Raw genomic sequence first — 27,079 nt, 5'->3', positions numbered from 1 at the left:
CTTTTCCTCTGATGTTTTTCATCAGTACTGTAAATATGTGTGATTGTCTTACTGTTCCTCTTCTGAAAGTTTGTGATGATGCAAGTGCGCACTCATGGTGCAACCATAAAGGGCTGATCCAAGAGTTTTTCCCACTTACTTTAACACTGGCCTTGATGGAAGTGGAGGTTTGAGTTTTAATGACGTAGGACAGAAAACACAGTGAGCATGCTTCAGGGAAGTAAGTAAGTTTTCCTTGTTTGCAAGAAAATTCTACTTGCAGGGCTTTTCTCTGAGAAGAGATGAGATGGACTTAAACCCACACGTAAACACAAGTGTGATCTCAGCCTGGCGAAGTCAGATCTATCCTGCTTCACAGGTCAGACGAAGGAGGCAGGCGCAGCAGCTGTGATGTTTACTGTTAATGCATCACACACGCACACAGATTAAGACCCAAACTGTCCTCAAATCCTGTGAGGCATCCAGATGTTGATTATGAGCACATTAAATGGTCCAGAGAGCTGCGTCAGGCTGAGAAATCACCTCCTGACTCTGACTGCAGGTCTGACAGACGGACAACACATCCACGACAATGATCGCATTTTAAAAATTTAAAAATCAAAAATAAACACAACTTCTTGACTCCAAGCAGGTTAAACAGAGGATTCAAAACCCAGTTTTTCTTGGTCAGTTCAATTCAATTTTATTTATATAACTCCAAATCTATAATAATGGTCACCTCAAGGTGCTTTGTAATGTAAAATAAAGACACTACAAAAATAGAGAGAAACTTCAACAATCAAACGACTCAATATTAGCAAGCACTTGGTGACAGTGGGAAGGAAAAACTCCCATTTAACAGCAAGAAACCCCTTGAAGAGCCAGAGCCTTGTTTTTTTTTCACATTTTCCCTTCATACACAACATCAGGATTTAAAGTCAACATTAGAAAAACAAGATAGGAAACAAGGTTTAGAACTAACAAACAAACAAACAAACAAAAATCTGTTTCAAAAAATGTCCTTGGGGATTATTTCAAATACTCTTATACCAAACACACTACATATTTACAGCCTCTATAAATTCGGTGTAAAGATACTTTTTGACTTTTTTCACATACTCATCTTCCTCCCCAAACCTCCAAGCTGTCTGCTGGAGTTTCCTTCCTGTTAAAAAGGAGTTTTTCCTTCCCACTGTTGCCAAGCACTTGCTCACAGGGGGGGCATTATTGGGGTTTTCTCTGTATTACTGTAGGGTCTTTACCTAAAAGTATAAAGTGCCTTGGAGCAAATGTTGTGATTTGGTGGTATTTTACCTCCTAGGACCTTGTGTCCACATATGTGGACATCACATTTTTCTCAAAGACAAAAAACAAATCTTGTAATTCTTTGTTTTTACATTTTTTAGGTCCCAATCAGCCCAAATAGCAAAGAAAAATTAAAAATGCATGCCATGAGAGAGCTTGGGTCTTAGGAGGTTAAAAAACAAACAAACCAACACTATACTATACTGAATATCGTACACAACTCAAGCTTCTCGGGCAATGCAGCATTTAGCTGCCCCCAGCGTCCTGTCTTTCACCCTCCCTTTAACTGTCTGTTAACCCGGATGATTTGTCTAATGCTACGTGTTGAGAAGCAGGTAGGCACTATTACTGAGAGAGAGAGTACTCGTGCTCCAAACGTCATTGTGAAAGCACACAGTCTATAGGAGAGAGTGACAGTGCATCCTCAGATGTTTATCAACGCATCCCTGCTATTATAAAGTCACTGCTCGAAATCATCGCAGGCCAAAATGACTCTGCAGTGCAGATCTAAAACTGTAGGCAAGGGCACAGATACAGTTGCTGGGTATATTTAAATTTTAAGCACACAAAATTCTGACTTCAAAATACCCACCAACAATTTTTATATATCCAAACAATGTGTAACAGTCATTTCGAAAACAGGGAACTGATGCGGTCATTTGATATTTTCCATCTTTTTCTGCTGAAGTAAACTGAAGTGTGGATGTGACTTTGTGAAAGGACGTAAAGTTTGGTTGACAGAGCAATCAGAGAAAAGTTCGCGCCATGAAATTCCTCACAAGAAGGTTTATTTTATTTGGATCATAGTTTCTGCTGCTGACGTTTTAGTCTGTGTATTTCTTTGGTGGACTTTGAGCATCACAAAGCAGACTGATGGCTCCTGAACAAAATGATCCAGATGGATAAATAGTCCAAAGGGCCAGAGGAAGAATACAGAGATTTGATTCAGAGGTGAAGTGTCCCTTTAAAACGAACTGCCCCACAAGCATAGTGGTAAAGAGTGGTGGATCTTACCTCTCTCCTCTCTTTGGACAGCATGACAAAGCCGTTGTTGTCGACCAGGTAACAGCTCAGATCCTGAACAGGAAGAAGCAGAAAGAAACGGGTCTCTTTAGGATCTTCTAACACAGAGGATGATTTTTAGTGATGAGCAACAAACAAGAAACAACTGCTGTGCACTTACAGCACTGTCACAGCTGAGAGGACACACACCTTCAATGTCTGAACACTGGAGGAAGGGAAGGAAAAGGAAAGTGTGGAGATTTTAGAGAATTTAGTCTGAATGCTTCTTTTTATGGAAAGTAATAAACCAGTAAAAACAACATAATTAATATAATTAATGTTTACTTACATCTGTGTCGTTGGGCTGCAAGATGAAACAGACAGTGAAAAGAGTGATGCATAAATTAAAATGTAATTATTATAAGAAATTAGAGATTATGAGAAACATTAAGCAACATTTATGTTGGCATCCTGCAGAAAACTAAAGCTCGGCTGTGAATCCGTTTCTGTGATAAACACAGAAAATTTATACGATGCAGGTGAGGACGGATGACAGCAGCTTTCACCCTCACGCTGCTGCAGTTTTTAAATTCAGATTTTTGAATCGAGCTTCCTTAAATGATCCCTTTAATCTGCTTAAACTGTCACAAAGAGCATCTACTTGCATAAGATGTGGTTTTATTTTGGGTCACACACCATCATTTGGTTTAAGAGCACCAACAGCTTCAGTTTCCACTCGCCAGGATCAGTTTTCTGCTATAAAAATGCAAGAAGGCATACTTTTACATCCTGTTTTGAAGACGAGAACCTCTAATCCCCAAACTTTAAACTCCACCGAGGCTGAGAGGTTTTTACTGAAAGGGAATGACACGTTACGAAGCTCAGAAACTGTAAATCAGCTGCAAGAGAATGTAAATGTGTTGAGTCGGTCGGATGAGTTAGTGTCGGCACTGAAGCTATCCTGTAAATACATTAATCCAGCCCGTCACAGCTGTCAGCTCCTATTAATAACATTATCTACACCATCAACCTCCACGGGACATCTGCAGCTCTGCTTCTGCTTCACTTAACTGCAGGGGGGGACGTTTGCAAGGTCAAAGACCTGCGGAGAGAGTGTAATACTAGCCGGCCTTCTGGGGACAACTTTTTCAACAGGATCAAAAGTTTGTAGCCAATTTTCAGCTTATTACACAGCAGGAAGGAAACCTGCAGAGCTCAGTTTGCTTCTATTAGATCTTCACCATCAGGGGGAAAAAAATAAAGTCTGTTTCCTAAATTATAAGGGGCTCTTCTTGTGCTCTGCAGTCGTTCCAGTCCATGACAAAAATACCTCTGCTTGGAGTCACTAGGTAGAAATACAGCAGCAATCTTTCCTTCTCTTTATCAGATGGGAAAAAGGTTTTGTAATTAGCACCTTCTTACATCTATTACAGAGACGATCAAGATCAAAACCATTAACTATTAGATAATGTGTGGCTGGGATTTGGTCCTGTTATCTCCTGTAGCTCCTGTTCCTCTGATTGGAGACACTATTCCTCACCATGCCAGGTGCTGACAGGTCAATTTTTTGTGGGGATTTTCTCAAAGCTGCAGGATAAATACAGTCAGAAACCAGATGAATAATCAAGTTGAAGAGAAAGCCACTTTTATTTACTTCGGTCACAATCCTGAACTAATCACACCTCGATATTTTACATGAAAAGGCTGCAGCACCTTCAGAGTGCGGTTGGCAAGAAGCAGACTTGGTGTTGGAGCGCTTTACAGCCCATTTCCACAATGCTGGTTGCTTTGAAACATTTAATGTTCAGTCCTTTTCACAGCTCAGGGAGAGGTTGGAGGGCCAGACTGGAGTTGGGCCTACATCTCTTGTTTGGTTCAACCATCTGAGGGATTATCTGCACCACAGTTCATTACAACCAAAGCTCATTGTTATAATTTACTTAAGGGTCTTTCTTGAAAAGAAATCAACACTCTGTTTTGTGTTGGGATAAACAGACGTCATTTACGATGGTGGTCTGCTGTAGTACCAACATCACCCACTTTCTGATATTTCTGTGCAAAAGCTTAATAAGTCCAAGAAGAGACACATGGAGAAGGAAATGAGCAAAAATGGGACCTCTTTAGACTAAATGACCCAACAGGACTAACTAAAGAGCACAATCCATTTCTGATGTATTATTAAGAATGAAATCCACTAGCTTCTGATCTTATTGACTTTATTCTATATGCACATTTTGGTTTAATCCTAATGAAAGGTCGGAGAGAATTATCGCCTACACTTAATGATTTTTGCTCTCTAATGAACAAAAAGGAAAATTGAAAAAATGACCTCTGAATCTGGAGGATTATAACTGAACAGTCACAAGCAAGAATCTCTTCTGTGTCCTTGGAAACTTGGTGACATTTGGTGCTGCTTGTTAACTACCTGGAAGACTCTGGCCCAACTGCAGACGAAGCTGCATCTCCACCACGAAGATGTTTATGATCCCACAGGGGGGCGGAGATATAAAACTTGGATGGCTTGATAGCTTATTTACATTTTAGCACCTCTGGCTTTAAATATTCTCAAAAGTCTGCACTGTTTCAGATCAAACCTGCAACAGCAGACAGTTTGTACAAGGTCACAGCCAGAATACAGTTCAGCAGGGAATTAGGATGCTAAAAACAAGCCTCTGTTTGTCCTCTGATACTGTATATTCAGTCAGATCTTAGTTTTTATATCAGAGGACATAGAAAAGTAACACAACTGTGAATCGGTTAGTCTTCAATTCTATTCTGCAATGAAGTTATCAGTGCTGTAACATCAATATCCGATCAATGCCAGACTCCCACCAGGTGCATGTTGAGGAAGTCTCTGTGTTCAGGGTCAATTTAGCAGAATTTGACAGAAAACTAGTGCCGTGGTCTTTGAAATCCCAGCTGCTCCATCCATTGAAAATGATGGTGTGAATAAGAGTTCTGTAACAGGAAGTGCATGTTTCATTTCACCAAATCAGGGCAGGAAATAAGAAAGAAACAAAGAAATTAAAATACATCCGCATGTTTTATCCACTTTAGAAAAAAGGCAATTAAAGCCTTTGAGCTAATGTTAATGTCAGCTTCAGTTGAGATGCTGAGTTGGCCCTTAGTCTTGACTGGCAGGTGGTCTTTGCAGTTTGTTGCTCCAGTTCATCGTTCTCATATACACACATTTACAAATACCAGTTTCATAAGCCAACTGGTTTTTTTTTTTAGAGATATTTAATTAATTAATAAAAGTCAAATACAAAGCCCATTCGAAGTCAGAATGCTATGTTAAATATAAAGAGCACTTAACCCTTTATTTAGAAACTGCACAAAAGGAAAAAGTGGGTTGCAAAGACGGTTGTACATGTGCAACAAATAAAGCAGCTAACTATACCAACTACAGTATATCAGATATACCAGTTAAATGTGTGGTAGGATGTGGGCTGGCATGAGACTCAAATATATTTAGCAACTGATTTTAGTGTCTTTTTTCTTTGTCTTTTTCACTCCTCCAATACGCTCTGCTGTCCTCCATGCTCTTATTTTGAAAGTTCCATCTCTGATATTAAGAAATCCTCAGCCCCGGTGTGGCATTTGTCATCCTGCAGTCTGACAGACATCAAATCCACTATCTTGAACTGTTGCAGTTTCTATTTCTGCTCGGAAGAACCACTGCAAGGTGGATGGTCTCTCTAAGCGGACCCTGCATTTGGTTTGACATTAACTCGTAACTTAAAGTGCTTGATTTGAACAGATGCTGCTGCCTGTCACATTATTCTGACAAATTCATATGGTGACCCCTAACTGAGAGATTATGAGAGAAAATCTCTACATGTAAACAGCAAAGGTTACAAAATAAGGAATTAGAAACATTTCAAAGGTTTTGGTAGGAAGCAAATGCCTGGCTGTGATGTTCTAAGGTACACTTAAAACACAATCTCCACCAACACCTTTAACTGGTTTGTGTTTCTGTAGTCAGCTTCAGCCCGCTTTTTAAGGGAAAATCACTTAAACTTCCTGTCAACCTCTAGACAATAAACACAGGTCAATGAAATGACCTCAAAAATGAAAGAAATCAGACAATGTGTGTTTGTGTGAAAGTGAGTCCTGCGGTCACCTGCTTGGCGATGGCCCAGAACCGCTTTTCCAGCCAATCCAAGGACATCTGCAGCCCGACAGCTAAAAATAGAAAACACACAGAGACACGCGCAGCATTAAGACAGACGCAGGGTAAGATGGACTCTGCAGAGGCGGCGCTGAACATTTTGCTGTGTTTGTGGAGGAAAGGGAGGTGGACAGGAAATCAATTCGACCCTCGGTTCACCTCTGTCGTGTCCTGACGCCAATGAAGGGATGTAAACACTGATGAGCCTGATGGTGTGTGTGCTCCCTGCAGGCTGGGTAATGACACATCTCTGGGTAATGCTCTGTAGCAGCTTCATTACTGTGAGCATCAGACTGTAGTACACAGCAAGCATTTAGGAGCATGTTGAACGGGGAACAGTTTATATTCTGTTGAGAATCCGTGTCAAGTTAAATCTGGGCTGATGTGTCTAAAGACTTCACTAAAACCCAGTTGACCACTTGCTGAAACCTTCGCCTGAATAACATTGGTTCAATTAGTGTGTACAAACTGTAACTCAAAGCAGATTCATCTAGTGCTTTTCTAGAGTAGCTCTACATGATTCATAGTTTAGATGAATCCTTTATCTTTCAACATGTATATTAAACAAATATGTAAGACTGCTTTCTTTAATTTTTGCAGTATTGCTAAAATTAGAAGCATCCTGTCTCAGAGTGATGCTGAAAAATTATTTCATTTATTTATTACTTCTACGCTGGACGACTGTAATTCATTATTATCAGGAAGTCCTAAAAACTCCCTGAAAAGTCTTCAGTTAATCCAAAATGCTGCAGCAAGAGTCCTGACAGGAAAGAGAGAGCAGATTTCTCCTGTTTTGGCTTCCTGTTAAATCCAGAATTTAAAATCCTGCGCCTCACATACAAGGTCTTAAATAATCAGGCCCCATCTTATCTTAATGACCTTGTAGTACCATATCACCCTATTAGAGCACTTCGCTCTCGCTCTGCAGGCCTACTTGTTGTTCCTAGAGTATTTAAAAGTAGAATGGGAGGCAGAGCCTTCAGTTTTCAGGCCCCTCTTCGGTGGATATAATATAACATTCAAGATGATCATGCTCACACTGGATTGGCTGTGTTCAGTGAATGAAGCCTACAGAAGTGTGAGTGAGTTAAAAATGTGCCAACCTGACAGCCAATCACTGATCTTGGACACTGTAGCCATCCCTGTAAGTACATATAAGCACAGTAGTCATATAATGCACTGTAATTTAGTTTGTGTTTGTTTGCTTTTGAGCTGGTTTAAGCTGATGTTTTTTCCATTTCTGTCACGCAGTAGAACCAAACCAAAGCATCTAAAGCAGGTAAAGCCTTAGATGGTGTATGTCACATGCTAAATTGTAGGTAGTCTGTGGTAATTTCTTGTTCTTTGGCATCAGTAAAACATCCCTCTAAGGCCTTCGGCTAATCTAAAAGCATGAGGCAATGAACGCATTTTGGACGACACTGCTCTGATTGTTTGTTCCCTGCAGAATTGATTTCAAATATTATTAATTAAGCCCAGAGATTTCTAACCCAAAGTTATTAATCAGATCTGCCTCCTCTCTCAGCACGAGTCTCCAGGATGACTCGTTCCTTTTTGCTTTGAGGTTAAAACTGGTACAAACTGATCTGAAAGGATTCCTTTGTCATGACTGAAGAGATGAAAGTTTCAAACCCTGCCATCACTGAAAACACTTTTAAACTCTTCTTTTGAAAAATTACGTTTTGTGAGTCATGACATTTCATGTTGCTTTACCCTTCATTCTTTCAGTGCTTTAACTATAGGGTTTTTTTTTAAATACTTTTCCAGGAGTCGTCATTTTTATGGTGAAAGTAAAAGCTGATAACTAAAATTAAAAAGCTGCTTTCATCTGTCTTAAACTCTTGGTCTGTGTTTTAATTACCACCATCCATTTCAAAGGTAAAAGTGCTGTGAGAGAAGAAAAAGCTTGATGGATGAGAACAATTACACAGCTAATGGACAAGGAAAGTGAGAATAAGACTTGAACAAAAACACTATCAACCTGCAAAATATTCTTCTTAGTGCTCTATAACTAACAACAAGGACACTCGAAGATGTTACCGTCACCATAAATGAGAGTCAGTAAGTGTGCACAGATCTGAATGGATTTAAGCTCACATGCTGGGTTATTGTGAAGATATTTCAAACAAAGTCTAAGGCGCTGAGAGAGGCACTGCTGAAGGCCTTTAATGAGCAGTAATGAATGAGTGTCTACAAGGTGGACAGGAGGAACACGTTATAGTTGACGGGAACAGATGGACACGAGAAACAAAGGAAATCAATCGAAACAACAACATCGAAAATGAGGAAAAGAAAACTGGATCAACTTCTGCTTTGTTGTCAGAGTGAATGATCTCGTTACCATTCGTGCCAGCACGGGGCATTTCAAAGTAGAATGGGAGGCAGACACCTCTCCTGTGGGGCCAGCTCCCAGCTTGCTTTCAGGAGACACACACCCTCTCTACTCATAAGATCAAAGTTTTCCTTTTTGATACATTTAGGGCTGGATAGGTGGTCCTGAACCCTCCCTTATTTATTCTGGATAAATGAGCCCAGTCAATACTGGATTTTGACAAAAATTGAAGCAAGACTCCAACATCCAGTCAGACCTGGCACCTCCGCCCTCCGTATATTACTTGGTAACCTCCCCGTTACAGGACCTGTGGGAGTCGTTTCACCTCACAGCAACTTAATATCTGAAACTGTTATTGTCACTTTCATAATGAAAACTCTTCTTCACGCAGGCAGCTGGTCTGCAGCCTACAGATGAGAGATACGAGGCGGCACGTCAAGCCTCTTGTGTTCTGGTATTATTGGAAAAGCCGAGCAGCCGTAAAAGCTTTTATTTGTGGTCATTGCTTGTTATCGAGCTGCTAGTTATTGAGCCTTCCACCGACTGCAGACTCTGCTCTGATGCTGCAGTATGAAGAAAAAATAATACACTTTTGTCCGTTTGGTTGCTGCAGAGAGTTTCATCTCCATTCCTGCACTTTAGACTAAATTTTAGTCTAGTTTCTGAAGAACAGAGAATACTCAGTACTAATTGGCTGTGCAGAGGCAATGAGGCACCTCGCCGCGCTTTTAATACAGAACCGCAACTCATCATTAACGATCTCTGACACACTGACCTCCAACCTTTGACTTTGAGCCACATTTTTGCTCCTGGTTCTGCTGTGCTGCTGAGAACTGTGCAGTTTGTGATCCAGAGACTCTCTCAGTTTTGTTCGGGTTGATTAAAGATCTTTCAACTTTGAGCTTTTGATGTCTTCAAGCTGAAAGATGCTAGTCCATCAAGTGGGAAGAGATGCATTTGCCTCCCTCACAGGAACAGATTGTTTGTTCATTCATTCTCACCTCGTTCAATACAAATACCCAGCATAAAGTACTCTAAGAGCTTCCTAACAATTCAAGAAATATCTGTATAAACCTAAGTGGAAACTGTCTCTGGCAGCATTGGACCTGACAAAGTGTTTTCAGCTCATTTGGTGGTTCTGCTCAGTTTTTAGGCGTGCTATAGTGAGCACATTGATTAGCTGTCTGGACACCATTTTACCCTCATTTTTGCTCTTATTAGTTTCCAGAGTAAGAGGCATAAAAAGCCCCTTTACACTCTCTTGGCAGCCAGAAATGGAAAGACTAGAATGAAACGAGTATTTTGCAGATAAAAAGCTCATTTAGATATTCCCCACAGAGAGTGGTGGAGACTGAAAACAGAGCTCAAAGAAGTCATGTGCAGGAAGGCTGTTTGGTTTTTCATGTTACAGGTAACGTTGCCAGTGGACTTGCTAAGTATCTTAACTCCAGACTCTGCAGCTGCTGGCAAATGAATCATTGACCTCTTCAGAATAATCTGACTGACAGAAGTATCTTTGGTAGTATGTCTGTGAAGATTCTCAGTCATCCAGGTCATCGTAGTCTAAAGAGCAGTGTTGGGTAAGTTACTTTAAATTAGTAACTTAGTTACATTACTAGTTACTTCTATCAAAAGTAACTCAGTTACTTCAAGTTACTTGTTACTTTCAAAGTAACTAGTTACTAGGAAAAGTAAGTTTGGTTTTACTCAGAATTCTCTTGTTAATGTGTTGCTTCCATAACTTTGCCAGTCTTCTAGCTTGCTTACTTGCCACAAGTGCACTGTGCCACCTACCAATAGAAAGGAAAAGATAATGTGCATATTTCCATGAGAGAAATCCCACGCCTGACCGCCATGATTCTAGCCTACGTCACAGCGTCATGTGCGCCTTTTACATCCAACACAAAAACTGCAGTCGTGGTGCTTTCGATTGTACTCAGAACTCTGAAATTCTGCCTTCTGAATAGGAAGATGTAGGTAACACCAGACTACAGATGAGCTGCATACAGGGCTGGACTGGGACAAAAAATCGGCCCGGGCATTTTGACTAGAGACCGGCCGCCATTATTAGAAAAATCATAAAGCCTTTGAATGAAAACAAACACTGTTCTGACAGTGATGTACACTGTTCTGATGGTATATATGCATCAATCTATCAATTGTTTGTTGTAAGATTCAGATAATTATTTTTTAAAAGCGAGACATTTTAAATGAGAATAAGAAAGAAAAGTATTTCTTTGTGCCCCCCACACAGAATAACTCCACCTTTGTGTCTTTTTCATTGTAGCTGAATTACGAGACAAACTGTGTTCCTTTTCAGCTCAATAAGAAACGCTAATATTTTCTCTGAGTACGAGACGATTCTGTTTTTTACGGGATGGTTGGCATCATAATAATTAACCTTATGAACAAAATAAAGTTCAACATCAATAACATCATAGCACCCACCCAGCTGTAGAAACTCCGTCATGCTAGCTAGTAGGCAGTAAGAGTTATTGTAACTGACTGTAAAAAGTCAGCGTAACGAAAATAAACTCCACCTAAACTTGGTTTATATCTGACCAAGATAGACTGCAGGTCATAACTTCTTACCTGAAGTTCAGTTCACACTCGGACCGGCAGCCGCCTAGGGTCTCTCCTCCTCCTGCCTCCCCTTTCCCTCATCCACCTGCTGCCTCCACCACTTGCTAATGTTACTGAATCTGTGGAAGCTCCGTGATAGCCACCACACGAAGTAACGAGTAACGACCCCATCTAAATCCCAGTAACGAGTAACGCGTTCCCGGTTTTGGCATAATAACTAGTTACCGTGCTCGTTACCACAATAATAACGTAGTTACTGTAACGCGTTACTTAATAACGCCTTAGTCCCAACACTGCTAAAGAGCTTGGGGAAAAAAGCGTCTGGACTTCTTTAAGTTGCTTGAAGACGTTTCACCTCTCATCCGAGAAGCTTCTTCAATTCTAGGGTCAAATGGTGGAGAGTCCCAGATTTTAAGCCCTATGGGAGTTTCCCCAACAGAGATGGGCAGTCTGCACCAGGGTAAACCTCCGCCTACCGCACTCCTGCTTTACAGGTGAAAATAGAGCAACAGGACCGCTGAGACTTTGACTTTATTTATTTTCTGCTGTGTTTTACTTGCATCTATTTGAAAGACTGAGTGTAAACACACAAAATATTTTATTTTATGTGCTGGAATGTGCTGAAAATAGGTTTAAATGTTAAACTAATTTCTTCCAGTCAGAGAATGTTGCATATGATTAAATGTTTGCTTGATGCATAAAGTTAAAAGATTAAAACTAATAAAACAAGTTTTAAAAAGAGACTTTTCCATTTGATTACATTTTGTATGATGGATTATGCAGAAAAAGTAGAATTGGGCTGAAAGATCTATCGCTTTATCACCTCTTCAGGCTGTAAATCGTGTTTTTAAAAAGTAACTAAGTCATTAATTACCTTTGAAAATAAGTAATCAGTAAAGTAACGGGATTACTTTTTTGGGGAAGTAATCAGTAATTAGTTACTGATTACTTTTTCAAGTAACTTGACCAACACTGGTCCCCAAGAGGGTCACGGACCCCCTATTGATCCTCTGCCTAATCAAACAAGCCAAGGTGTGAAAACGGGTGTAGGTCACAATCAGTCAAGGTTTCGGGTGAACCCATTGTGAGACCTAGCCCCCTCTATCATGTGACTTACTGAGGTCAGATAGCCCAGGATCTGAGTGGGCGGATTATAGATGGCAGACAGTTGGTGTCGTAAACCACCGCCTCTGTTCAAAGACGGTCGCTCACAGTGGACATAGATGGCTTCTTTCACTCCTCTTTCAAACCATCTGTCTTCTCTGTCCTAAATGTGAACATCCGTCCAAAAACAGTGGCAAAAGATTAGAATTATTGGACGGATGAAGTTGATCTGTCACTGTTGGATGGGGAAACAGGCACTAGCAAGCTAATAATGAACAGAGCCCTGCTGATAAAGAGAAAATTGCAGATAGGCGTAATGTTAGACTTCATTTAGCCACAGGCTAAACAACAACAGCTCCTAATAGGAACAAGATCATATTTCTTACATGCATTTTACACTAAAATGTCACATTTGGGTAGACAAATATGTGAAAGTATCCATATAAAGGCACAGATGTGAACATAACTGTAATCTTAAGGGATTAAAGGATGATGTCACATCAATATTGTGCCTAAAATTTGTTTCTGCTAGTCCCAAAAAACAATCAGCTTCTGCCAGTTCAAAGGTTGCTGGCTGCAGGTTGATGATGCAGCCTTTGGACAGCAAGGAAATTCTGTCTGTACTTTAAGAGAGTACAGTACTGGGACACCCCCCGAGATCAGTGTGTAATAGCAGGCTCGTAGCAGAAGGGGGAAATGTGACACTGCATTTGTGTTTGGGGAGTGTCCTGACCTTTGGGTCTTTTAAACCTCTTAAGGCATCACTCTCAGTCATTCCTCTAAAATAGCCTCTCTGCAGACTCAGTGGTCTGCGGCTTTGCTCAGCTGTTTGATTTCATTTCTCAGTTTTTTCTCCTTTCCTGTCAGCAGCGTCCTTATCGCCGCCCTTCAGAGCTGCAGCTGAACTGTTTCTGCTGCAGTCTGCAAGGACGGGACAAAACAAGCACCACATTTATTCATGCTTCTTGACATAAAGTAAAAATACACACAAATACTGAGGGATTCACGTAACAGTTATTCTCCCTTTGTCTCTGAGTATTTTAATCTGTAGCTGAAGCCTGCGTTTTATTTTAATAGACCACCAACTTCTCATTTGTGTTGAGTGCGCTGAAAAACTGAGAGCACCACTCAGAACATAAAAATTTTATGATCCAATTTATTGTCAGCTCTGTTTATAGTGTTAATCTTATTCTTTAATATTCCATATACTTATGCATACCTTTACTGGCCTGTACATATGAATTTCTACCTACAGTAGCAATCTTTGAAAATTTCTCTTATTGTTTTTGATAACTGCATTTGTAGTTTCTGGATCGTGCTACAGTGTTGCTGAGGTAAGATGATTTCACCACAGTGATCAATATAGTTTATCTAACCCATTTTTATGAATGTGAAATGCAAATCTGACGATGCAGTAAGAGCCCCGAGTGGCCTGCTCTGTTTTCTTTCTTTATCTTTACTTACATCTGCTATTTCATCTTTCACTGTGCTTCAGTAAGACTCATTATTTTTAGTTCAGTCAGGACCACGTTAGTACAAAGAGGGTGGTTATTTCCTTCTCTTTCCATTTCACTAATTTATACTTGTCAGCATGTGTCTGTTCCGAGACCTCCCTGCTCTTCCACACACATACACGAGCAGAGAGGCAAACCCCCCCAACACAGACCACAGCAGGCACTGATAGCAGCAGCAGATATAACACTGATGAAGTCACACAGCTTGAAAAGGGGGAGCGGGGTTGCAAAGCAGGCTGCAGAGCCCCAGTAACAGTCAGGCTATGGCCCGAGACAAACAGAGACAACCAATCAGAGGTGAGACCCGAGTGCCTGACAGGTGGTTCCAGAAGGTTGCTTGCGGGGTGAAATTGGTGGAAAAGAGGTATATGGTGCTGCTCCTTGTGATTGCTTTTATTGCTAACAGGTTGCCGTGGTTGATTGTAGTCTGTATAATGACTCTGACTTTGAAAGTAAAAGTTGTTCCATTTAAAATGCACTAGTTTCAGCTTAAAATTTTATATTAAAAGGTGAACATTCTCAATTTTTGGTTGGTATCACTGTTTTTAAAGTTAATCCTTGGTGGTTAGTTAGCAAGTGCATTTAGACAAGTGCAATCACCAGCACCAACTGGTCGGGTCATACATATTTTCCCTCGCAGAGGTTGGAGATTAACAGAAAACTGACATATTTTTAGAAATGCATATTTCAGCATCTGGCATCGGAGAGCTAACATAGCACGGAGGATGCTAACTGCAAGGATGAACAGTTTGGAGGTATTCCACATCGTCACATACACCAAGAGCTTCTCTCTGACTGTGTACAAAAGGTTTTGACTTAGCTCGTTAACTCATTATGTCCCATGTAACCACAGACAGTCTGTGGGTGGAAACTTTAATTAAGCTGATGTGACAAGTTGTCATCGACACATTATTTTATGCCACCTGTGTCTCTCTGCTCCACTCTGTGTATGATTGTCTAATTATTAAGTAATTTTCCTTTCTTTTCTTTTTTCTTTTACTAACAAAGAGAAATTCAGTACATTTATATTCTTGAATGTGATACACCTTTGGTATACTTTGTTGCTAAGTGAGGAGAGAAGTGTTTAAGTTGAGCCTAACGTTGCCTCAAACATAAGAGGATGAGTCCCAGCATTTTCCTCAAAATCATAAATAAAGTTTATTCCAGGGATGTCAAACTCACTGCGCAGTAAATCCCTGATATATTTAAATTGAAGGAAAAAAAAAGTGCAATTTCAATAATAAATCTCATTTTTTTCCCTACATGACAAAGAAATGCTGCTGTAGTACATTAAAAGTCTGTCAAGCATGACTCTTTGGGCATAAATTGTAAGAAATGAATGTGTAAAATTACAGACAAGGTCCTGTTAGCTCATTGCACATACTTTCTTGTAATTATAAAATGGAACATTTTGGTTTTTTTCACAGTCCATTGTCCATTTTTTACTGAAACCACACTGTTAAAATTAGAAATTTATCTTGTAGATTGTGAAAAACAAGAATTTTCTGTCATTTAATTATTCATCTAGTTCTTATTTACTTTAACGTCAGTGGGGGAGCTCCTTATCAGCAGGAATTGCCATAAAACAGTTAAAAGTTTATGCCCTCACACACATTTCCATAGCCGTCCAGTGGACCAGATTGGGGTCTGCCTTATTAATTTAACACTGATATGGGATCAGTGCTCTGCATCAGCAGTTACCTGAAGTCAAAGTTTTTGTATCGTCTCCATAAATCCATCTTAAGATGTCTCATATAAACACTAATACTTCTGACAAATTAGATTGTTTTAGTCTCTCTAGCACGTTGTAAATTTGCCGCCCTGGCACATGCAGCAGTTAAGGTACCGTGAAGAAATACTACCGATTACTTTCTCTCCGACTCTCTTCATTCAGAGCTCAGCCTGCAGCTGCAACGCACTCTGCTGTTACTATTTCTGTCAAACAGCTTTAATGCACATTACACACTCGATGCAACACAGAGAGGACGGGTGCTCCAGCGCACCAACACACACACACCCACGCGCACACACGCAGCATTAGCAGCAGCATGTGGCTTCCCTAGCCCTCTCTCTCTCCCTCTTTTTTTACACACAGAGGCTCGCCCGTCCTCAGTCGGTGGGCTGGGTGTGTGCTGGACAGAGCGCACAACGATCGGAGGAAGCCAAGACAGCGAGCAACGTGAACGAAGACGAGGAGAACGAATGTGAGCTGTGTTTGATCCGGAATAAAACTCCAGATTCTGGTTTGAACAAAGACTCGAGCCTCTGGCTTTTAAACCGAAACCACTTTGTGCCCTTGAAGAGAGAAAGCTGGTTCAATCAGAATCCAGAAATCGCTGCCTTTAGAGCTGCTCCTTTACCGAATGCTGCAGATGAAGGAGAAAAAGAACAGTTCCTCTCCTCTTTCTCTCTTTGGAGGCTGAAACTGCAGCAGATGGTGAGCCGCTCTTGTGTGTGTGTGTGTGTGTGTGTGTGTGTGTGTGTGTGTGTGTGTGTGGGGGGGGGGGTGTATACTCAATAACATGCCTTTGAAAGTGTGTGTTTTTGTCTATACACCTGTGCATGAGGGTGAACAATAGGTGAGCAGAAATAAGTGGACACTCGTCCACTGTAACTTTAACTTAGTGTTTGTTTCAGCCTGTTTCATCTCTCTGCCAGACCTGCAACTTTTCATTTCATTCATGATGATTATTTCCATTTTTAATCCATTGTGAAACTGGACAAACGTGTCCCGTATCCCACAGATTAAAATAGCATCTTGACTTACTGTTGCAGCTGTAGGGCATGTAATGAGTACTTTGGGTTTCCACAGTTTGCCCCTATTCCTGTTTCAATATGACATCTCCCCCCACACACCGGGAAATTGCCATAAAGGAATGATTTTTCCAGTGTGGTGTGGAGATCTGCACAGAAACCTGCCTGTGAGCCAGACCTCATCACCATGCATCAGTGTTTGACTTCACAAATTTTTACGAGCTTGAATGGGAAACCAGGATGTTAGTGACGCCCGTTAATGTCCAGACTTTGGAGTCCCCCGTTCATCCAACACACACGGCTGAAATCTTTGGGTGTCCACATACTTCAGGCCATGCAGAGTACAAGCTGATGCTTTTAATAGAAAGAGAGACTAAACGCGTGTGGGAGTGAGCTTGTGTGTGTGTGTGTGTGTGTGTGTGTGCGCGCGCGCACGCTTTTGGCATGTATTCAGTGTGTGTATGTGTGCGTGTTGTTTACTTGCTCCCTGTTGTCTCCCTGCCCGCCTCAGTGTAGATGCTGCAGTGTGTTTGTGCTCTCGGCCTTTTGGACCCAACGCTCGGATGCCTCATTCTCAGGCTGTTTGGAGGAAAAGTGCAGCCACGGGGGGGGTGGGGGGTGGGGGAGAGACTGCCTGTCAGAGGCCATTAAGCAGCTCGCCGGATGCCAAGTTAGAGCCCAGAAAAGCATGGCAATGCACTGCAGATGAAGCAGGGAACGTCACATGGCAGCACTTCAATGACAAAATTGGAACAGTGGAGTTTTAAATCGAGATAATAACCCTCCACTTTTCCACATAAGTGGAAAGCTGTTTGCTGATTTGTCTTACACCATTTCAGCCTGAGCAGATAATGAAAGGCTTAAAGAGAGAACTTTAAGTGAGAAGGCTGTTGTTAGAATCACTGCACAGTCAATAAAAAGATGATATAAAGAAATAAGAGCAGCATTAACGATCAAGAGGTTTTTGAGGAAATGTTTTTGAAGCCTCAAGGTCTGATTTAATGACCAGAACCACTGCTGGCAGTTACAGCGGGACAAAAACCTAATTTGATCAGAGAGACGTGGAGCTGAGGGGGAAACTCCAGTTCACCTTAATTCAACAACAGATTTTTGGAGCACTGAGTGTCTGTAAGAAACACTGTGGTGTTACAGCTTGGGGATAAGTTAATAACTAAAGGTAAAATGTCACAGAGCCCTGCAGCCTTTTACCTTCAGCAAATGTCAGGAAGGATAACTGAAACATCAATTTCACCCAGTAATTTAGCACATGCATATAACATAATGCTTTCAGTCACTCATTCAAGTGACTTTCATTCATTAATGGTTGAAACAAAGCAAAATCCTCTGAATTATCCCCAATAATTCACACACGTCACCTGCATTGTGAAAACATCGCGGCCTAATTCAAACCTCACTGACGCTCGCTTCTTGAACCCCACTAATCTCAGAGTCGGGGGGAATGGTTTTAAGGTCAGTCCATTAATACAAATGTAACCTGCTAAATGATAAGAAAACATTTATTTGAACACACTGGAATTAACCTATTAAAGCCCAGGTAGAACTCCAGGGTGTTCACTAGTCACTATTTGTCTGTTTCTTGTTTAAACTAGTGATAAAAAGCAGTTAATTAACCCTCATAATGTCCTCCCGATTGCCATACACCTGTTGTACTCAGGGTTCAAAAATGACCCCAGGACAGCACATGTGTTAAAACAATGCTAAACTTATTTGAATGTGTTAGCGAGCAGCGATTCACAGCAAAAGACCGGCAGAGGCTACAGTGCTTGTTGCTAATCTACCCCAGGAGCTAACCATGGTACTGAAATAAAGACAAATCCTGTCAAGCATTACACTGTTATTCACCAACATTAAGTAAATATTTGGATTTTGGGGTCATTATTCGCAACAAGCAATTTTACACTAATAAATGGGTATAAAACTGGTTGTATTACAGCTACCAATCGCCAGTATGTCTGATTAAACTAACCCAACTACAAAGCAACCATTTAGGATTATAATAACTAAGCTCGTGCATCAACTTAAATAAACCAAGGAACTCACTTCCTTGGTATACACATAGGAAGACCCACTCAGTGTGGAACTTAGACTGCTGCAGAGAAACAACCAACAAGGTGACATTCTCCAAAAAGAAAATCATGGCTGCATGATGCTAGCTGTTACCAGAGTGGCTCAGTGTGTATGAGGAGATCAGCTGTATATTGTTTACCGCTGTGAAAGTGATTTAACTGACAGGCCAAATAAAAACAGCAGATGTGTGTGTGGTAATAGCACGATAATAAAAACCGAGACAGCGCGGGTCAGAGGCTGGTCGGGTCGGGCGGGCGGGGCGGGAGGAGGTGTTTTCTGGGATCAGATGTTTAAACAACATCTGGACTCCTGCACAGGCATCTGCCCTGCTCAGGGATTGAAACTGGGGTTTTAATCTGCGACCCCTCGCATCTGTGTGGGTGGCGTCTAATCTGGCTGATGGTGCATTTGACAAGCTGCTTCAACTCAACAGCCGTTTGCTCACAAAACCTCCATAAAGTTGAAACACAGGAGGAACGGAGGAACATTTTGCTTCAGTTTTTATAACTGGGAAAGCTTTTACTGGGACGTTACTGTGGGAGGATCCATGCTGTGTCCTGCAGAATGAGGAGGAATATGGGCTTCTGGGGTGGGAAACGTTTGAACGTTGAAGAGACATAAAACCCACAAAGAATATTACAGTATAGCTCAAACCACAGGAACGCAATTATTTCAAAGACTTCTACAACCCAATATTGTGTGATTAGTAGAGCTGGATATTAAACTTTAGTACTTTATGGCCCCAGAAAATATATACACATGTATATCAAAAACATGCTTCTCCGGGCTCGGTGTAGAAGAGCATGCAAAGTGCACTTTTACACTTCTAACCTATCAGAACGTAGGAAAGCACAGGAGAGGATGAAATACTTTCTCTGCAGATCCTCAGAGGCCATACTGGCACTGCAAGTCTCAGTCTCTGGGGCGTCTCCAGGATTTTTTAAATGGTGCGGAAAAGAGAAGGAGACCAAGAACAAGGCAGAGATGTCCCACAGGAAATCAGAATATTTGCTCTGAAATAAATGCAGTGTAGAAAATTGGCATAGAAGTAGCACTACACCAGAGACTAAAGATTGTAAAATATGGTTTCAATGCCAAACAAAGTGGGGAAACAAATATTTCCTCTGTATTTAAGAAAAAGTCATAATAATTCTTAATAAGGAAGATGTTTCAGCATCCTGATAGAATCAGTAGTAGTCATGTGAAAAGGAGGATTTCACAGGACTTTGTACTTTAGCAGCAACAAGTTGCAGAAACTGTTTTCTGTGCGACTTTATCAATCTCTCACATCCCTGTGGAGGAATTTGGTCCACTCTTCAGTTCACTGAGGTTTGCCACATTTAGTTATGCACAGCTCTCTGAAGGGTCCACCACAGCATCCGAGATTATTGCCCTGTAGTGTGATCCATTTTGGACAAAGCTTTAGCTGTTGGACAGTTGGCCTCACGTTTAGCTTGAGAACACCTGACTCAGTCAAGGTGCCTGGATCCTGTGGCTGCACAACAAACCCAAATCATCAGGCCCTTATCACCGTGTGGACAGTTAGTATAAGCTGTTTGTGCATTACTGCCAAACAGCTCCACTTTGGTCCAGAGAACATCTTTCCCAAAGTCTTTTCGTTTGTTGAGATGCAGCTTTGCAAACCTAAGCTGTGCTGTCCTTTTTAGAGAGAAGAGTTTTCTCCTGGCAACCTTTCCAAACAAGCCATACTTGTTCAGTCTCTTTCTAACTGTACTGTCATGAACTTCGACATTTAACATGCTCACTGAGCTAACCTGTAGAGTCTGAGATGGAGCTTTTGGGTTGTTCTCTGACCATTGCACCGGGTGAATTTGCTGAGAATGTTTTAACACAGAACACTTAAATACTTTAAATCAGCAAAGTGACAAAACTTGTGCTTTAATAGAGCTGCTCACACTTGCTGATGATCAGTTACTCACGTAATTTGATTAGCAGCACCTTGCTGCTACTTACCCTCCCACTTCCCATGGAAGAAATAAGGGTGAACTTTAATACACATTCCTGGAACATCAATTTTGATCCATTAATATATTCATCGGTTTAGCATTGTAGCTATAGATGACTTTAACTCATTGTACACTGCTGATTAGTATTTATTTATTTATTTTTTAATTTAGAGCAGCGGTCTCCAACCCATGGGCCATGGACCAGTACTGGACCATGAGTCGTTTGGTACCGGGCTACAAGATTTGAGGCTCGGGTGTGAAGTTTTTATCGTTATTTTTTAATCGTTTTTATCTTTAACTCGGTTTCCCTGGGTCTTTTCCCGTGTGTTATGAATAAATCTTCCTTTTTTGGTACCAATACTGGTTTCATTTGTTGTATTTATCTGTGACACCTTAAAGGCCGGTCCGTGAATACATCGTCCGACATAAACCGGCCCGTGGTGCAAAAAAGGTTGGGGACCGCTGATTTGGAGTTTAAAATCTGCAAAATAACATGCAACTAAAGCTTTATCCTATTTATATTTTAAATATTTGCTTCCATTATATAGACATTTTGATTCATACAATAGACTAACTCAGGTATTTACCAGAGCTAGCATCAAAAGCCTCCATCAGAAAAAAACCAGCAGTCTTTCCTTGACTGTCTCAGAGGCTGTATTTTTTTTTATGAATAAACCCACTGGGAAAATTTGATTTTGGACCTAGCGTCCTCGACCTACACCCAGCAGCCTCTGGCGCTCAGGGGTGTCCTTAAAAGTCCAAAGAAGGAGACACCAAGTAGGGCAGAGAGGAGGGCGAGCTACAAGGAGCGAACGACTGAGGAGAGAAACAGCAGAAAAGCAGCCAGGAGCAACTTCACAGATTGATAAACAGAAGATGACACACCAGCCCCTACATTTGTTTTTGGTCCTCGGCTCGCAGCTGCGCATGTGTTTGAGTGTGCAGCGGCGGGCGAGTGTAGAGCACCGAGGGTGCTCACTGGTACTTTAATCCCAAAGTAAAGGGATCTGGATAAAGACATCGAGTTCAGCTCTGCCTGAAGGATTTATACAATGTGAGATTTTGTTCTTTCTACAAATACTTCGGATCCAGCACCAACATCAGAAAGCATCAGAGGTGATTCTGCATGCTCATCCTCTTAAGGGCAACTCTGAAGATCAAATGCAAATGACAGCTGTCCCTCAAAGTCTGGTTGCAGGATTCTCATTTCACTCCCCTTCACAGTGTCCAGAACAGAAAAGCCAACAGACTGGGGTTACTCTGCCTCTGCTTTGGTTTTGTTGAGGTGACGGCTTCTGATGAGGACAGTCTAATCCTGCAGACACTCTGAGCACCAGTACTTACAGTACATTATCTTCTATTCATACACAGAGGATGTGCCTGTCAATATCATCCTGGGATGAAGGCCCTGATTTTTTTCCCCTGGTCTCTTGATGATGTAAAGTGACGTCAAATATTCTTTGAGGGAGCCATTATCTCGCTTCTATACCTGCATTGTAATTTCCCCTGTTTTCTAATGTCAGTTGTGCCCCGAAGGCGACTTTCTGCCTCACACAGTTCACAGCAGAGTGACGGACATCTTTGTGCCAAGTTAACAAAAGAAGGACCTGCAACAAAAGAAAGACCTTGAGGCAGCGTTTCTCCAGCTCTTTACAGCAGTTAAAGATGGATGGTGGAGTGACAGCACTTTTCTTTTTCCACTGCAGCTTTATCTCCCCCTGCACACTTTCCTCTGCATATCAGAAGTGCCCCAAACATCCAAAGATATCAAGAGAAGTAAAGTCAACGATTTTTTTTTTTATAAAAAAGAGAGAATCGTCAAAAAATGTAAACAGTTTTCTTGATTGCATGTGTGAAACAATGCTGTACTGTATCCACAGCGTACAGGAACTGCGAGTGGGCGTTAAGAAGACAAAAGTTGGCAATGACTTTTCCTCCGATGTTGGTGGATGAAAACACAGAGGATTATTCCACTTCAGCATGAAGCGCATTGTGCGTTTTCTCTGAGCAAGAAAGGAGAAGAATGAAAAGGATTGAGGGCGTGCAAAAAAGCTGCCCATTACAGCACAAGTCTGCAGTTTTTAATCTGACATACTCCACTTAATCTTCCATACTGAGCTGCACTCTTTGTGATTTAAATTAAACAGGCTTGTAGAAAGGAAACAATCAGTTTGAAGCCCTGGAATAAAGACCTGAATAAAGATAAAGCATCACAAAGATGACCTGTTATTCTAAAAGGGCGGCTTTTTCCCCCAGTCGTCCAAAATTCCCAAATTAAAGTCCAGTTCACCTTCTCGTCTTACCTAACAGACATGGCTAGGACGGTCACTGGACGCTATGAGTATGTCTGTATGTAGTTTCATATTTTCTTTATCTAGTTCCAAAACCACTCATCAATTCTCTTCAAACTATCTGTGTGTGCGGCTGGGAGCCCGAGTAAGTGGAGTGCCGAGTTTGAAGTCATTTGAATGAGTGATTTTCATATTTTGGATAAAATTTGTTCTCCACTCTGTGTGTAGGGGGAGGGGCGCATACACACAGGATACATGAACCTTTTCCTTTCACTCTGAACCCTACATTTGTTTCAGTAGCCTTAGTAATGGTACTATTACAATGCCCATATACTATATACACACAATACTTATACTGCAGTATTTCTTTGCACTTTTACCTTACTTTTGGATGGAAATATCAGACTTTATTTATTTATTTATTGTAAAGGTTTAGCTCATCTTCATGTTTCAGCATTAAAGAAATATACATTCTTATGAACTTAAGTTACGTTAAGTTCTTTAAGTACATTTTGAAACTAAACATTATGGTAGTATTATAACTTTTACTTATACTCTTTGACTCATATCATAAAATATTTTTTTTGTGTTTCTGAAACTAATCATGTACCTAATCCTTTAGGCTACAGTCTTGTGCTGATTAATAATATTTGCAACTATTTTTTGTAAAAGATCTCAATAGTAGTTCACAATCTGCAACTCCAATTCATGTTTAGCTCTGCATGTACATTTTTTTCAGGACACTCTCCAAAGCTGAAAGTTTGCGTGACCCGGCCGAGAGAAAGAACAGCTGGATGGCAGCCTGAGGTTTCAGTGGATTTGATGTGGCAGACATGAAGAACCAGCACCAGTATGGACGAAGTCATCTGGAGAGACTGGGTGAGTCCACTTCATATACTATACAAAACCTATATCTTCACCTAAATATAATGTATAGTTTACCTACCAGAAAGCTAAAATTAAGTGTGCCGACAAACCTGAGAGACTCCAGCACTGGTGACTGAGACGTCAACATGAATCACTGCAGGAATTAATCTGATGCCTTCATTTAGGCTCCTGTTCTTATGAAGAGATGTGGAGCACACTGTTCTCTACATCGCTCTCTTTCTGAGCTTCAGTGATCAAGTGATCTGCTTATAACAGAGGAAAATCTACTATGATTCATTAAAAAGCTAATTTAGGTGAACTGAGGGAAGTAGGCTTGCAAGTTTACAACATTAAACCGAATATAGCTTCACAGAGTTAATGCATGAGGTTTAAATGTTTCTAAACGATGTACTGATAGTTTTGGCAGTGTAAAAGACGCTGTTATTCTGTTCGTTTCTCGTGTCTTCCAGTCTGCGTGGCTCTGTCCACTCTGGTGTTGGTTCTGCTGGGACTTCTGGGTTCCGTCACAGGCTGTCCTGGTGTCTGCACCTGCTATGGCAATACGACTGACTGCACTGCTGTTGGACTCCTCTCTCTGACGCCTATCCTTGGGCTGCTCGCCCAGGACTCTCTGGCACTCCACCTACCCCAGAACAATCTCACCTTCCTGGGCAAAGCTGAGCTGTCCAACCTCAGCAGCCTGGAGGTACTGGATCTTTCCCAGAACCACTTTTCAACCGTGCAGCCAGGAGCTTTCCTAGGCCTGAACAGCCTGCGCCGCTTAAACCTGTCCACCAACTACCTCAGTAAACTCAATAGCAGCGCAGCGACAGTCGAGGCCTTCAATGGAAGTCAGGGGAGTATTGGATTGAGCAAGGAGGTTTTCAAGGGGCTATGGCAGCTGCAGGAACTCGATCTGTCCTCCAACGGCCTCCTGTGGCTGCCCAAGGGCCTGCTGGATGGGCTTCAGAGACTCACCTGGCTGTCTCTGGCCAGCAACCGGCTTGTCACCCTGGACAGAGTCACATTTGAACCCCTGGTGGGGCTACAGCACCTCCTGCTGGTAGGAAACCCTTGGAAATGCGATTGCAAGCTGAGAGACTTCAAGCACTGGATGGAGTGGTTGATTTACAGGGGTGAGCAGGGCTGTTAGCAGGCCTCTCCATATCTCAAATACTTTAAGACTTTACCGGAGCGAGTCTGGGGTGTATAATCTAAGCAATTAATCTCCACTCTGCAGGATGGATGTATGCTGAGCAAAGACATCTAAGAGTACAATGACCTCTATATCTTTCAATCCTTCCCTGTCTCTCCTGGTTCCCTTCTTTCTCCCTTCCTCCTTCTTTCCCCTTGTTTTTGTGTCCCCTCTCCATCTGTTTTATAGATGGGCAGGTAGATGTGATGCAGTGCAGCCTCCCGGAGGATTTGAAGGGCAGGGACATCCGCAGCGTGCCAGCAGAGATGTTCAGCTACTGCCTCCAGACTTCAACCAAGGAAGGCGCCACCCGGCCTCCTTGCCCGCCCGGCCGGGTTGGAGGTGCCGATGATTGCATCCGTCAGCGCTACAGACCCGCGAGCGTCCGCCGGGCACAGGGCACGCAGGTAGTTGCGGCCGTTGTGTGCGGCACAGTGTGCGTCATGATGGTGGTGGCAGCGACTTACGGGTGCGTCTACGCCTCGCTGGTAGCCCGCTACCAGAAAGAGATGAAGAGCCGCGGGCAGCCCCTGATGGCTGAGTCTGGAGCTGACACCGACCTGGAAGACGGGCAGACGTCATCCCCGACCTCACTGGAGGAAACGCCGCCCAAAGAGGCCTGCGGCTTCGTGCACAGTTATCGAATCAGCAGTTTCTAACACACTGATTTCTGCCTCTGTACTTCAGCTCTCATCACTGATGAGACGAGGTCTGCAGAGAGAAACCCTGCAGCTCACTGGGCGAAACTCTCCGGGTGGGGACTGATTGTGCAGCTTAATGGAGCGGACTAAATCCAGTGAAGCTGTGATTCTGCAGTACTTCTTTTAATGTATGGATGCTCTGTGAATTGTTATTCCCTGCGCTGAATCCCTCAGCCAGCTTTGAAACTTCTCTCAAGCTGCTGTTTGGCACTTCTGCACCTTGACTTTCCCTTCATGTGTGTTTCTTCTTTAGAAATATGAATCTACATTTAGTTCCCGTCTTTGGATCTAAGCCCAAGAAGCACAAAGTCAAAAAGTACAAACGTCTGTGAATGTGTGACATTTCTCTTGATGTGAGCTGCAAAAAATTACTTTTCTCTTAATCAGCTGTGCGTGTTTTACATTCCCCATTCTGCAGAGTAATTCTTTGTACCTGTGTTAGGTGGATGCCCCCGCTGAATCTCCTCAGAACAACAAACACTTTGAACCACATCAGAGTTCTGCTGCTGTCAGGTAAACGCTGCTTTAAGCTTCATCACAGGTTAACTGCATTCAAACAATACTAGAGCTGTACTGCCACCTAGAGGGCAAGCTTAGAGCTGCAACAGCTTCTAATCCAGCACAACGAAACAGCGATGACTATTATCTCCAACATTGTGAAGTAAAGAAAGAGCGTGAGGAGATCAGCTCACATGTGATAAGCACATGAAATAAATTGAAGTGTAATTGAACTCAAGGACTGTTAATCATGCTGAAGGTAATAAACTCTTTATTTATCTAAACTGGGTATTTTTTCTTTTTAAAGAAGTGTTTTTGGTCCATTTCACAACCTCTAAATCGCTGTTCTTAAATGTGAGTGAGAGGACTACTTCCTTACAGAGTTCTGAGAGTCGTGTTCTCCTTTGCTTTCGACCGGGGAGGAGAAGTTACCTTGAACTTCATTTCCACTGCATGTTACAGTTTAATTAGACGATAGCCGCTGCTGTTGCAGGCAGCGTCACCACATGCTTCATGTCACGTGGTGTAAAAATCCCACACAAAGCGATTTGAGTGAGGATTCTTGCTGACCACTGTATGACCTTCAATGTCTTCATCATTATCTTTTGCTCTTGCCCGACTCAAGAAGAACAACTGAAAATGGTCAGCATATGGCCACTGCTGTTCCTCAAAGTGCCACTCGCAGCTGGCTTCTAAAGTGACTCCACCCACATAGACTCCCATGTTAA

At 41.9% G+C, this 27,079-nt stretch overlaps 2 protein-coding genes across 6 annotated transcripts in view; one reads left to right on the top strand and one right to left on the bottom strand.

The window, feature by feature from the left end:
• The window catches only part of LOC113025111 (voltage-dependent calcium channel subunit alpha-2/delta-4-like), a 79,646-nt gene that overhangs the window by 13,610 nt on the left and 38,957 nt on the right, over nucleotides 1-27,079 (bottom strand). For all 5 annotated transcript variants that reach the window (XM_026172537.1, XM_026172539.1, XM_026172538.1 and 2 more), the window contains 4 exons: nucleotides 6,410-6,471; nucleotides 2,636-2,650; nucleotides 2,468-2,512; nucleotides 2,299-2,361 (listed from right to left, as the gene is read on the bottom strand). In XM_026172537.1, coding sequence (XP_026028322.1) covers nucleotides 2,299-2,361; nucleotides 2,468-2,512; nucleotides 2,636-2,650; nucleotides 6,410-6,471 — 185 coding nt within the window. The remainder of the gene's footprint in view (nucleotides 1-2,298; nucleotides 2,362-2,467; nucleotides 2,513-2,635; nucleotides 2,651-6,409; nucleotides 6,472-27,079) is intronic.
• Nucleotides 15,277-26,635, top strand: LOC113025112 (leucine-rich repeat and transmembrane domain-containing protein 2-like). The gene is made up of 4 exons (XM_026172542.1): nucleotides 15,277-16,427; nucleotides 23,830-23,969; nucleotides 24,428-25,093; nucleotides 25,342-26,635. Exons 2-4 carry the CDS (start codon nucleotides 23,924-23,926, stop codon nucleotides 25,809-25,811), a joined length of 1,182 nt encoding a protein of 393 aa, XP_026028327.1. The 5' UTR covers nucleotides 15,277-16,427; nucleotides 23,830-23,923; the 3' UTR covers nucleotides 25,812-26,635.

The sequence above is a fragment of the Astatotilapia calliptera genome, chromosome 7 (genome assembly GCF_900246225.1).
Source record: "Astatotilapia calliptera chromosome 7, fAstCal1.2, whole genome shotgun sequence".
NCBI lineage: Eukaryota > Metazoa > Chordata > Actinopteri > Cichliformes > Cichlidae > Astatotilapia > Astatotilapia calliptera.
The sequence above is the reverse complement of the archived record's forward strand: the minus strand, read 5'-3'. Positions and strand labels throughout refer to the sequence as shown.

What these genes read in the sequence shown, in the direction of transcription:
- LOC113025112 (XM_026172542.1), top strand. Translation starts at nt 23,924, where the DNA reads ATGAAGAACCAGCACCAGTATGGACGAAGTCATCTGGAGAGACTGG. An exon ending in AAGTCATCTGGAGAGACTGG is followed by an intron (nt 23,970 to 24,427) that starts GTGAGTCCACTT and finishes CGTGTCTTCCAG; the next exon opens with TCTGCGTGGCTCTGTCCACT. An exon ending in GGAGTGGTTGATTTACAGGG is followed by an intron (nt 25,094 to 25,341) that starts GTGAGCAGGGCT and finishes TCTGTTTTATAG; the next exon opens with ATGGGCAGGTAGATGTGATG.